This window comes from Apis dorsata, unplaced genomic scaffold, assembly GCF_000469605.1.
Source record: "Apis dorsata unplaced genomic scaffold, Apis dorsata 1.3 scaffold_88, whole genome shotgun sequence".
Taxonomy (NCBI): Eukaryota; Metazoa; Arthropoda; class Insecta; order Hymenoptera; family Apidae; genus Apis; species Apis dorsata.
Window position 1 is genome coordinate 479,407 of NW_006263386.1, and position 14,175 is coordinate 493,581.

The window sequence follows — 14,175 nt, forward strand, 5'->3', positions numbered from 1 at the left end:
GATGATCAATGATTATATTATATAATCATTGATCATATTAAAATGTTAAAAGATATTTAAATTGAATTTATCGTGATATTATTAATTGAATTCAACAATTTTTTTTTACAGAATCCTCCGGAATCAAGTAAAGAAAATGAATATAATTATAATACACCGGAAATGTCAAGTCCAATAATGAACATACCAAACGTGATTCCTCCAAGATTACCATTTTACTGCGATCTTCATCGTGATGGTCAAAAATTTTATTGCCAAACTTGTAGCAAGCCTTTTTGCGTTGATTGTGAATTTCATTTCCATCATGTACATGTTACTATAAATTTGATGGATGCTATAGAAGGTGCTGGAATTCAAGCGAATCAAGTATTAAAAGAAGCTAGACTTGGAATAACAATACTCAGGGAAGAGTTAGATGCTATTCAAGTAAGTTCCTATTACAATTATTAATATTATTTTTATAATATTATTGCTTCGAAAATTTATTTATTATACACGTTATTATTTATAATACACGTTATAAAAAAAGATTAGAATGTTTGAGAAATATTTAACATTAATATGTTTATTAATATTACAAAATAATTTCTATATTCGTATCTACAAATTTTGGAATTTTTTATTTTTACAGATAGCTGCAGAAATATTGGAACAAAAAGCAAGACAGGCAGCTGCAGATGTGATGTTATGTGTCAGAAGAGTGGCCTCTGCGTTAGAGGCGAGAGAAAAAGAATTGTTAGGTAGAATTGAAAAAGCTAAGCTTATCAAATTTAGCGCGCTAAAAGCAAGAGACGAGGGTATTAGGATTGGAATATCCCGATTGACAAGGGCTGCTGATAAACTTACTGAAGCAATGGAGTCGAAAGTTTTGGCCAGTAATCCATTGAATTTATTCCTTACTAAAGACATGGCTTCGGCAGAGGTATTTATTAATAAAATCAAATATATTATAGTTAATGGTTAATCGATTTTCCTATATAAAATAATTTTTCCAATAACAAACGTTAACATTTCCATTAACAAAACTTTTTTCAATATTTTTCATCAAACTATTTTTGAAGAAAAATGAATTAATAAAACCAAAAAAACCATTAACTTTTTCACTACTAATGTTTTATCAATGATTTAAAATTAGTATTTATTAATGTCAATTTAAATCGGTGCATATGAAATGTCGTTTTCTTGAAATTAATATATACATATCATATTTTTTTTTGCTCAATTTTTAGAAACATGGAATTTTTTTCTTATTAATTATTAGGATTATATTATAATGGTTATTTCTGACTACTGTTCATTTTTTCAGAATAAATTTTACACAATATAATATTACACAATATATTCCATGATATATTGTTTTAGATTCGTAATTAATTATACCAATAAAATAAATTGATAAATATTTTTTATATGCAATAATCATTTTATATATACGTATGATTAATTACGATTATCTTTACACTCTTAAAAGAAAATTTTTTTATAATTTTAATTAAATCTTGTGTATATATAAATACATTATGAGGAAAATCTCTTTGATGAAATTGAATTTTTTGAAATTGAATATTTTTTCATGCATTTTTGAAAATATTTTTTTCTTCATAGAATGATAGAGCACTGAAACTTAAATATTTTTTAAATATCTAAAATTTTATTCTATTCTGCATTATTATTATATCTATTATATACATACTAATCTTTTATATATTCATAAAGTTTTATTCAAAGAGAAAAGTTTTGTTGAAAAGAAAAAATTTTTTATTGATATCAATAACATAATTGCTAATTGAATTCGTATAAGATATATTTTTCTGATTGATTGATTGTATGTGTATTATTTTGTAATTATTTGGAAGAGAAATAGATGAATTAATTCAAAAAGATAAATAAAAATAAAAGGAAATAATAGATTAGTAATAAAAATTAGAAGAAATAAAAAATAGAAGAAATTTGTAAATTTCTAAATAATTCTTCAATTTTAAAGGTACGATCCACTAAAATTCTTCAATTTTAGTGGTAATAGTGAAATTATGTGTTATTTTAAGGAATTTAAATTTCTAAGTTTCAAATTTTGATAAAGACGACATTTTGTGCATTTTATTTGTTCTTACATAACTTGTGCTTTTAGAATTTCCATATGGCAGTTGTAGCTGTAGTGAAAGAGTTAGAGGTTAGTACATATTTAGTATAGATAATATATATTAATTAATAGATTTTTTTTGTAGTTTTTCTATTATAAATTTTCTAAATAATATAAGGTTCTATTTTATTTATTTTATTTTTTTATTTAACTTCATTTAAATTTAAAACTAATTATTTCCTAATTATAAATTAAACTATTAATTAATAGATTATAATTAATAAAATAATAAAATTTTTTAAACAGTAATACTTAATATTACTAATATTCCTTAAATGTAACGTGTATTTTGTTTTATTATTCTTTACATCTTTTACTTTAATTTTTAATAATATATATACATACAATATTTTACATACAATTATTTACGGTATACTAACTCATCTTCATCAAATACAGATATTTCGCATTCACCAAAGTCAACAATCGCTTCCCTCGCAAGAAGAGAACTGGATCTCTTTCAGTGGTTTAGAGAATACTATAATGAATGCTATCGCAAATCTTGGTGCTATAGCAGTAAATAATCCTGGCCCCGTAGGAGATCGGCGCCCTGTAAGAGGTCGTGGAAATTCACCTCAATTATTTCTTAGACAAATAGCCAGCAGCGCCCCAGTACCTAAAGGAAGGCCAATTCCTTCGAATAGTTATCCAGTTGTAGTCAGGATGGATCGCAGTGCCCAATCGTCCGTGACTCCACTGAGAATAATTGGAAATGATGGCGATCCCCAAGATAATCTGTGCCGCCCTTGGGGCATTGCGTGTGATAAAGAGGGACATATTATTGTTGCGGATAGATCGAACAATCGAATACAGATCTATTTCCAAGATGGTACCTTTCTAAGAAGATTCGGTACACATGGTACCGCACCAGGACAATTCGATCGTCCTGCCGGCGTAGCAGTCGATGCACGGCGTCGTATAGTCGTGGCAGACAAGGATAATCATCGTATACAGGTAATTAATAAATCACAGCAATAATAATTGTCCAATTTGCAATTATTCTCGTATTTTTGTTTTTTTTTAATAAAATTTAACTATCATTATTATAAATTAGACAAATTTATAAGTATACGCATATCAATCATGTTTTAATTACATTTACTTATATTTTACTATTATTTTATATTTTTCCAATAATTTTTAATCATGTTTTTAAAAAAAATATTTTGTCCGTTTGATTTAAGTATTATTACTTACTATTTTTCAAAATGAAAATTGTAACTGATTGATTAAAAAAAAAATCAATTCAATAACATTAAAGAAATCTCTATTAATTTATATTCGTTTCTTATTTATTGCTACCTCAGTTTCCATCTTTTCAAGACCTTGCCTTCCATCTAGACAACATCTGCTTCTTAATCCTTTTTTTTTTTAAAAAAAAAATTAATTTAAAATCATTTCATTATTTATTCATTTTATCAAATTTTTATTACCTTCAAAATTGATTTCCTTGACTTTCAAATTTCTTGTCATCTTCGAAATTTATACCATTTCCTCGTTACTTTCCAGGTGTTGACGATGGAAGGCCTATTTCTTTTATGCTTCGGCGAAAAAGGCTGTCGCGCCGGCCAATTCAATTATCCTTGGGATGTGGCAGCGAACTCCGAATGCCAGATAGTCGTATCTGATACAAGAAACCATCGCGTCCAATTATTTAGTCCCGAAGGTGTTTTTCTTCGTAAATATGGCTACGAATCCGCCCCGAACATGTGGAAACATTTCGACTCGCCACGCGGAGTGGCGTTCAATCCTGATGGCAACGTCGTCACCACGGATTTTAATAATCATAGACTAGTGATAATTGATTCTGACTTCGTGCATGCTCGGGTATTAGAATGTGAAAGTCCAGGTGCTCCGAAACAGTTCCTAAGACCGCAAGGTCTGGTGATTGATGACGAAGGCAATATAATTGTAGCCGATTCTAGAAACCATCGTATACAAATATTTGATTCGACTGGAACGTTACAATGGCGATTCGGTAATTATGGCAAAGATGACAATGAAATGGACAGACCATCCGGAATAGCTTTATGTCCAGATGGTAGGATTGTTATCGTTGATTTCGGCAACAATCGAGTTCTTCTTATTTAAAATGATCCGTTCATTGGTTGTGGTTGAATGAGTGAAACGGAATGATTGGGAGAAAGATTTTATACAAACGTTAAAAAATGTAAAAAAAAAAAAAGGAAAAAAAAAAGAAAAAAAAATTTATCCTATATGACAGTAATTGCAAGAAGCGACGTTAATGTTTTTCTCGATTTTAGATGTATAAGCGTATGACGCTTAAAACCCTCGAATAACAAGTGTTAGATGCAATATTTTCCTACTAATATGTATATAAATATGGAAATCCGTATAAGTTCCTTTCGAAACTTCGGGTTTTCTCTTGAGTGCCAAGAAATCAAGTACAAAGAGGAAAAAAAAAAAAAAAAAGAAAGATGTCCTTTTTCGTTTTGAAATCATATCCTTATGAATGTTTCAAATTAGCAGAGAAATATTATTTTCATATTATTTGTACGCAATTATTCGTTGTCTATAATTCGTGATTTGAATGATAAGAAGAGAAAACAAAAAGGTGATGAGTGATGAAGGAAAACGAGAAAGGATTTTTAAGGGTATTTGTTTATTAGTATTCGGACCGTATTTATCATTATTTTTTAAGATTGAGAGGATTATTGAGAAAGATTAGAGATAATTTTCCAATGATCCATAAATTATAATCTATCATATGTTATTTTTATTAGTAAAACGACGAATGATGTTTTCTAAATTATTTTTCTGAACAACGATTGCAAGTAAAAATGCAAAACGATATTAAAAATTAATAAATAAATTTATCTACTTCAGTATTCGATCGAAATACTCACTAGGATCGAAAATTTGAGAATAATGCAATAAAAGTGAGAGAAAATTATATTATATATAAAGAAAAATAGTTACTATTTTTTAAAAAAATATGACTATTATCTATGTTATATTAAACATCTTACCAGGATAATTCTTCGTAAGATGCTTGATGTAACAAAGAAGATAATTACTCTTTTAAAGAGATAATTTTTGTTTTTTTTATATTATACTTTATTTGGAAAAAATTTTTTTAATATTTTGGAACAACTTTTATTTTATTATTTTATATGAATCTTTTTTTTATATATTATTTTCACAGTTTTATTTTTTTTACATTTTGATTAAAATTTTTTTCTTATATATATATATAAATATATATATAAAATATATGAAAAAAAATATCTTGATCGTTGTGTGATTAAACGACATTCTATTACAAAGTAACAGTATACAATACTATTGTGACCAGAGTCGTAAAAATGTTTAACTATTTATATAAATTAACAATATTGTCTCCTGTTATTTAATACGTATGGAGACTAAAATGCAATTTTGAATTAAGAAGTACCTACGTGTGCATGATCGTTGCGGTTAAAGAGTTTGTTTTTATGAGTGTATGTAATCAAAAAGAAATGCGAATGACACGAATAAATTGTAAGTTATCCGGATAAATGCTACAAACCAAAAAAGAGATAACAATTAATACAAAATAACACAAAAAGAAAAAGTTGGAAAGTATTAAAAGTGAGTGAGATCGTATTTTAACGATACAATACATTATCAAACAAATTCAAAATCATTGTAATCATATTTTTAACATATCATACTTCGAAAACATTCTTTCAATTTTACATTACTATATTTCTGGTACAAGCATGCGTAATTGAACAAAACTTATTGCCATTATTATTACGTCCATGGTAATTATCAATATTATTCTTATCATTTCATTTTTTGTATTAACAATTATGATTAGTATGAATATTGTTATTATTGTCACTGTAATAATAAACTTATCATATTTGTTAATACAAAAATTTCATCAATATCAACATTTATAAAAAAAACAATACAAAACTTCATCTAATATTTATAGGACATAAAATATGATTTTACACAATAATGTAAAAATCTAATATGTGTTTTCAAGAAAAAAATTACTGTCGCATTCGATTTTAGTTTAATATTAATAGAACTGAAATAAGATATTAGTTACATTTGTACAATATAAGACTGAGCTAAGACTGATTTAACACAATAACAGATTTTGTTCCTCGTTTATTTTTACACCGACTGAGTTGAATGATTTGTATTTGAATGCCTATTTTAATATTATGTTCACAATATAATTGAAAAATTTTATATATTCAGTAATAATTTTATTGGCTTAATATTTATGTAATATGCAAAACTTTTTATTGTTTGACATATTTATTTTCTTTCTTTTAATAAAGTGATATATTAAAAAAATATATTTATTAGTTTAATATAATACTTTATACTTTGATAATCAATCAATCAATCAATCACAATATAAATTATTTTAAGAACTAGGTAGAAACATCTTCAAAAAAATAATTAAAAATTTAAAAAAAAGGTAGTAAATTTCTTAAAAGAAAACTATTTTGGCTATTATTATGCTAAACATAATAACAACAAATAATAAATCAGTTTTAAAACTTATTGAAGAAGTTTCTACATTTGAGAAGTGATTTATCGAAAAAGTTTTTACAGAAAGTAATTTCTTCATATTGCAATGTATAGCATTATGATATGTGGCAATAATGTTAATCGTGTCATAAAACGATTTTATTAATAAAATATGCTTGTATGACACATTTTTATCGCAAAGCTATGTGTATAGATAAAGATTAAGTTAAGTTTTGAATATGTATCTCCCACTCAATTATCATATTATAAAATATGAATCAAACAGTAGTAAATCATATATGTATTTTTGGTTAAATATTTCTCAAAAGAATTTAGCTTATTGTATAAGAGCAGAGCAGGTATTTAATAGCTTATATAAAACAGAGCAGACATTAAATGTTTGCATTTCAGAAGCTCATATAAATTTATTTACTTTTGTATAAGATATTGGATTGATGCAAAGGTTTTGTTATAATTTTTTATATTGCAATTAATTGATGCTATAATGAATTCAATATTGTATATATTTATATTGTCTATTATTTCTATATATAAAATTATATTCGATAAACAGATATATATAATATAATATATTATATATATATATAACATATTGCAGGTACATGTATTAAATCAAAAGTTAAAAGTACAACAAAACTCATATATAAGATAATTTAGAATACTATGTTATATTCAGAAAATAAGAAATGCTGTCATAAAAATGAATTGATTCTTGCTATTTTTTAATGTTTTTGACTTTTTGTCGTAACTTTCAATGTAAATATTGTCAGCTCTTATGCGATAAGATGAAGTTAACGTATTTGCAAAGCAAATGCATCTGAGAAATATTATTATATGAACATATTTAAAAAATGAATAATCAAACAAGATAAATTTATTATGAATCAAATTGATCTAATTTTTTTTTATAAAATAAATAACAATATATATATATGTATTATGTAAGAAATTTTTCTAAGAAATGTTTCTAAGCAAATAAAAAATGTTTCTAAATAATTTATTTTTACTTTTTATTATATATAATAAAAAAATAATAAATAGTTATTAAAAAGAAACAATGCTAATAAAGATTTCTAATTTATAAAAAATTTTTTATATGCATATATGTCTTATTACTAATTTTATTAATTTTATAATTATTATTAATTATAGAAATCTTAATCGTTCGTGATAAATTTATCTTGTTTTTTTAATTTTGATTATTCATTTTCATTAACTATATGTTATATATAATTATTAAATATTATGTATAAATTTTTATTTTCTTTTTAGCATAGCTTTTATGGCTTACAAACTAAAATATATTAATTCTACTATAATTACAATTTTTCTTCAATACATTGTATTGAAGACTATTGTCTTTATATTTATACAAATTTGACATTGAATAAAATATAAATATTATCTAAATGAGAAATTTGATTTAATCTCAAAACATATTTGTAAATTATATTTAATTGTTTCTAATACATTAAATATCCAAAAAATTTGATATATTTTAATTTATAAATTATGATGCATTGTAATACATGGAAAACTATGCTAAGAAAGAAATGATTTGATTGAGATAGGAAGATTTGTTAAAAATTATTCTTTTAACAATTAATCTTTTTATCATAAAAATATAATATGCGACCTTAGTTATTTCAAAAATGTATACGTTTTGCGTAATATGTATATAAATATTTTTAATTTTTCTTATATGTCATATCTATAATGTTAATATTTTATTTCATATTAATAAAAATGGTTTTGTTTTAAATAAGAGAAACAATTTTGCTATCTAAGTGATGTAGCAAAAATATTTATAATATGGTACAAAGTATTGTTTGAAAACTCTGATAAATATCAATGGAATGCAAAGACGCACGTGTGAAACATGTGATTTAAATATTAAGTGAAATATTTTTTTCGAAGTTTTGTAAAGTATTGGTAAACATAAATTTCAAATAGATTAGATTTCATGGACGTGTTAATACGTGATTGTAATCATATTATTTTACAACCAAAAATATTATTAAATTTTTGAATTTTAATGCGACTTGTTAAAATTATTTTTTTACCAATTCAATTATTCAATTACACATTAATATTTTTAAACAATATTTTTTTAAATCTTTCCTAAATATTATTCTAATAATTTTTCTTTATTCAAGATTATTTACGAAATATAGGATATTAGGACGTAATGTAAGATATAATTTTAAAGAATGTTTCTAAATCTAATCTTTGTAAAAAATATCTGTTTAAATTTTATTAAATTACTGTGTTTTCTTTAAATTACATTTTTTTTTAATTGAATTTTAGAAATCAGTAATATTCACATGTGTGTTTTGAAATTTCTTTTGTAATTACATGTAAATTATATATGTAAACACAATCTTCAATTGTTTGTATACTATTACAATAACCGTAAAAATTAAAAATAAGAAATGTCAATTTAAAAATCTCAGAAATATAAAAAATATATAAAAATATGTCATAATAAAAAGGTTAAGAATTAAAAAAATAAATTAAATTAAAATAAATTAATTTAATAAATTATATTTAAATAAATAGTAATAAATTAAAAATAATAATAAAAAGTTAAGAATTAAAAGTTAAGAAAGTTAATACGTAAAAAAAAGTCAATCGATAAAATATATTTAATAAAATAAATTCTTATATTGTTTTATCTTCAATGTATAACCTTCTATTTATATTTTATTTCATAGTTTTAACTGAAAATCAAAAAAGTAAGTACAAATATGATACTTTTAATGATTGCAAATATATCTTTCCTTATTATTATTTCTTTATACAAGTAATATCTTTATTTAAAGATTTTCAAAAAGACTGAAAAAAATTATTAATAAATTGCTTGTTATAACTGTAACCGTTAAATTGTACTTATATGAATTTTTTTATAACTATTAAATATTGTGAATATATTAAACAATATCAATGAATTGATATATTTATTAATTTTTCCTTATAGCACGTAATGCGACCCTAACTGATTTGATGAAATGTAAATTAACACAAAAGGGAATGGAATATAGAGGTTCAATAGCTAAAACTGCTGGTGATATTCGGTGTCAATCTTGGTTTATACAAGATCCGGTACACGAGGTGATTTGATCTATTTTTTAATTTCTTAACTTCGTTCGAATTTTTATAAATTAAAAATAATTATCTTACATTAATCTTTCTTTTGAACTCTTCATTTTTATTAGATTATATATATATATATATTTTCTTTTGTTAATATCTAATATCAGGTTAGCAAAGATATAACTGACAACGATTTCCCCGAAAAATCAATGAAAACGGCAAAAAATTACTGTAGAAATCCAACAGGAGATAATAGAGGTCCATGGTGTTATACCTTAGAACCTACGCTTATAGATGACGAATGCGATGTGCCTCTTTGTAATTTTGGAGGTAATGTACCTAAATCATAAATTCTCTTTTGCCCTGTCAATGCTTGAAAATTTTCGTTGCCCATTTTATCTTGAGAGTTTAAACGAAAACGAAAGACTAGTTTTAAATCGAAGTATAAGGTAATAATATTATTTTTTACAATAAATGATCAAAAAATTTCAAAAAACGACGAGCATTTTACCATTTAAAAATTTTTTTAACCAAACAATCATATCTATTATTCCGAATATTAGTAATTCCATCGAGAGAGAGAAAAAAAAGAAGTATAAAATTTAAAATACCTTGTATAAATGATGTATTATTATGATGATACCCGTCAATCTTGTATAACTGTAATGTAGACAACTGGAAACAATTTAATCGAATATTAACAAATTTTAGAAAAAAAGAAATTTAATACAATATACATTATTTAAGACAAACTTCGTGTTTTATAGGCGATATGGACGATTTCTTCGCCGCGATATAAATGTGGTTCCCATTTTATAGTTGTTTATCGATGGCATCAGACATGCGCGGATATTATTCTCGAATAGATTTGAATTCGTTGCGGTTAATTCTTATTTTCGATAATAAATATAATAATAATAAACAACAACCTTGATTCTCAATATTCTAACAGTCAAAACATAAGTTTAAATTTCGTTTATCTTTGTACAATTTCGATGCATCCGTAAGGTATAAAGGGCAGGTAACTCTTGAAGGCAAGAACATAGCTGAAAACGGAAAAATCGTCAATAGAAAGATTTTATTGTTACAACGTGATGGTTGGAAATTATCTATACTTCAGGACGAAACTATAAGACAGTCTGATGATTTTCAGTATTCCTCTGAGACTGAAACGTACAATGTACGTACGAATTTAGTTTATCTTTTAAACTTAGATAATTTTTGTGACTACATTCAGATTTATATGAAAATATATGAAAATACGTAAAATGTATTCTATTCTCAAATATCAAAAATTCATTACGATATGTTTCGTAGCATGCATTTTTCACATAAAAATGTTAAATTTTAAAAAAATATAATATTTTTTTCTATATATAAATATGAGCACGTTGTATCAATTTAGAGAAACAATTTAAAGTAAAAATTATAAGGTGTTTATAATTTCGTCACGGAGAGTAAAGTTTTTAAAAAATGAAATGAACCAGACTAGTAACTTTGCTAATTTTCGAAACAATATTATTTTTAATATTATAGAAAGAGTTTTAATTTTAGTTTTAAATCGCATTTCTTTTAAATGTTTCATTTTATAAATAATAGAGGATTTTTCTTATGTGTATTTATTTATAAACGAACAGAATGTAGACAATCAGGACCAGGAGCTGATTATGGAGGAACCAAAGAAATCACTAGAACAAGAAGTAAATGTAAAACATGGCATAAACGACTTCAACTTAAAACTGGAGAAGTAAGAGAATTATTAATTTTCTTAATCTGATGAGTTTTGAAATTTGGAATTTGACAAAAACAACAAAAATTTTTTTCTCATGAAATATTTTAAAAATTAAATAATAAAATGTTAATTCTAATAATAATAGCATATATAAATATACATATAAAAGATTTTTATCAACAATTTAATTTTACATTGTAGGTTGTAAAATTCAAAGAAAACCAGTTTCCTGACAAATCAATTAAAAACGCTGAAAATTTTTGTAGAAATCCTACAGGAGACGTCGGAGGACCATGGTGTTACGTTGATGAAGAAAACTTTGAATACGTTATAAAAGAGTATTGTGATATTTCATTTTGCGATGATAAAGGTTTGATTTTACATTTATTTTATTATTATTATGTTCAATAATCAATTTGAATAAGAATTTTTTGATAAAAATAAAAAAAATATATTTATTAATAAAAATTCATTGTTATATTAGATTGTTTGGCATTTACGAAGAATTCATCTGCATATAATATATTGGCAAAATTACACGCACCTAGCGGTAATATTACATTCTGGATTAAATTATGGAATCCTGATGATGAAAAAATAGTATGTATTTTGTTAAAATTTTGTTTGATACGTTCAGTATAACATGAACGAACGCACTATAGGAATTTTCTAGTTTATGACGTACAGTCATGAATTTTCTTAAAAAATCAAACGTATCATTCAATATAAGTATTATTGTGAGCATAGCCATCTTGGACTTCTTTTTAAAGAAAGAAAATAAAGCAAAAGTAAAAGATGAGATAAATATAAAGAAATATCAAAATTTTACCTACTTTGTATAAGATAAAAACTATTATAAAATTATTTTCAGATATTTTTACTTAAATTCTTAAGATTGTTAACATTTAACTGGATAAAATAATATTTACAGGCAGAAGCTGCACTAATTTTTACTCTTTTACCAGTACCAACTTCTTCAGAAATCATAGCTGAAGAATGGACTGCAGGAGTTGAAATGATGTTTTCAAATTCTGGAAGCCGTCAAACGTTTCCAAAATATGATGTAAGTATAACAATTTTTTAATATTTCTGATTATTATTCATCGATTCTTCGATCGTTTAAGTATACGAATGTGTAATTAATATTTTATATTAATTGATCAGATTTTCAATATTTCTCCAGATAAAAATGAAAATAATTTTTCAAACTTAGTAAAATAATAATTAAACGTATTATATAGAAGTATTTTATTAGGATGTGTTTTATATTAGGAAGAAGAAATTTTCGAAAGTAGCCCGGAAATATTAATTGGAACAAGATGGACGGGAATATGGGTAACTTGGGGAGGTGGTTTTATTTCCGCTGGTATCGAAGGAAAATCGAAACCCATAATTATGCAAGAATATAAAAAAAAACATGGAATTACAAGTTTATATCTAGATACATTTCTATATTATGGTGTTCGAGGAACGAATGTTTTATGGAATACACCATTTTGTCAAAAACGTATGTTTTCAATATTTTTTAAATTGTTCAATTTAAATTTAAAGTCTTTTTAGAGTTTGAGAGATATTAAAAAAACGATTTCTTTTCATGAAATTTATTTATTTTTTATATATATGAAAAATATATGAAACATAAAATAAAGAAAACTATTTAAATATTATCAAATTAATAAGAAATATAAAAAGAAATATTAAAAATATAATTAAAAAGAACAATTTAACATTATATATAATAAATTAATTTCGATATATATTTTTTACGAAATTTAATACGAGCACATATAAATTTCAGATTGCGATTTATACATAACTTTTGGAATTGATTTTTCAAAAGTTTGGGCTATGCAAAAACATAACGATACAATTGACGTTCGATTTTTTGCTCGTGCAAGCGAAAATATTCAAATACGTTTATACGAAACACCTGCATTGGAATATCCTTATGTACACGTAAATATTTTTTAATATTTATACTTTATCTTCTTATTTAAATTTTCAATTGAATAATTTTATCAAATGAATAAAAAAATATAAGAATAATTTTTACAATAGAATATAAATTATATTTATGTATGTATATGTATTTTTTATATTATATATGTATTGTATTATGTATGTATTATACATGTATTTTTTATATTCGGATTTATATGGTTATCAATATCGTGTAATCTTTTTTTGCATACATTATAAAACTAAATAAGTGGAATAAATTTATTTTTATATTAAATATTACACATTAGATAACGTTAGGCAAAGAAGTTTCAACACTTATATATCAAGCATCAGAGGAAACTTCGAAACTTTATTTAAAAGAGATCACAACTTCAGATATACTCAATTTTTGGTCATGGAGAGAGTTTACCATCAGGTTTTGTCAAATTTTGTATATATTAAATTTCATTTTTTATATTACAATTCTTATAATGAGGCTTTTTTCCTATAGTATTTTTGGAACGCACTTTCACTTATATTCGCATAAACATAGAGGTGCTATCGAATTAATGTACATGAACGAAAATTTTTTTGCCCATTTGAGATGGTTCAGTATCGGAAGCGAAAATACTATTGCACAATGGACATTATTTTGTTCCCCGGATAGTAATATTTTCTTGCTTAAATTTTATGATTATTTTAAAATATAAATTAATAATAATAATAATAATTTTATATATATATATATATA

At 24.0% G+C, this 14,175-nt stretch overlaps 2 protein-coding genes across 4 annotated transcripts in view; both read left to right on the top strand.

The window, feature by feature from the left end:
• LOC102671933 (E3 ubiquitin-protein ligase TRIM71-like) overlaps window positions 1–4,854 on the top strand; it is a 12,167-nt gene extending 7,313 nt beyond the window's left edge. For 2 of the 3 annotated variants that reach the window (XM_006611438.2, XM_031508508.1), the window contains exons 4-8: window positions 112–426; window positions 632–922; window positions 2,129–2,170; window positions 2,540–3,094; window positions 3,650–4,854. In XM_006611438.2, the coding sequence (XP_006611501.1) occupies window positions 112–426; window positions 632–922; window positions 2,129–2,170; window positions 2,540–3,094; window positions 3,650–4,231 (1,785 nt within the window). In that variant the 3' untranslated portion in view covers window positions 4,232–4,854. The remainder of the gene's footprint in view (window positions 1–111; window positions 427–631; window positions 923–2,128; window positions 2,171–2,539; window positions 3,095–3,649) is intronic. The other variant, XM_031508509.1, reaches the window with a different exon arrangement.
• Window positions 4,855–9,688: 4,834 nt separating this feature from the next.
• Window positions 9,689–14,175, top strand: part of LOC102672650 — an 11,912-nt gene continuing 7,425 nt past the window's right edge. Inside the window, exons 1-10 of the mRNA XM_031508494.1 lie at window positions 9,689–9,760; window positions 9,919–10,081; window positions 11,389–11,498; window positions 11,685–11,853; window positions 11,968–12,083; window positions 12,415–12,546; window positions 12,756–13,041; window positions 13,282–13,439; window positions 13,733–13,860; window positions 13,936–14,090. Of these exons, the coding sequence (XP_031364354.1) occupies window positions 9,689–9,760; window positions 9,919–10,081; window positions 11,389–11,498; window positions 11,685–11,853; window positions 11,968–12,083; window positions 12,415–12,546; window positions 12,756–13,041; window positions 13,282–13,439; window positions 13,733–13,860; window positions 13,936–14,090 (1,489 nt within the window). The remainder of the gene's footprint in view (window positions 9,761–9,918; window positions 10,082–11,388; window positions 11,499–11,684; window positions 11,854–11,967; window positions 12,084–12,414; window positions 12,547–12,755; window positions 13,042–13,281; window positions 13,440–13,732; window positions 13,861–13,935; window positions 14,091–14,175) is intronic.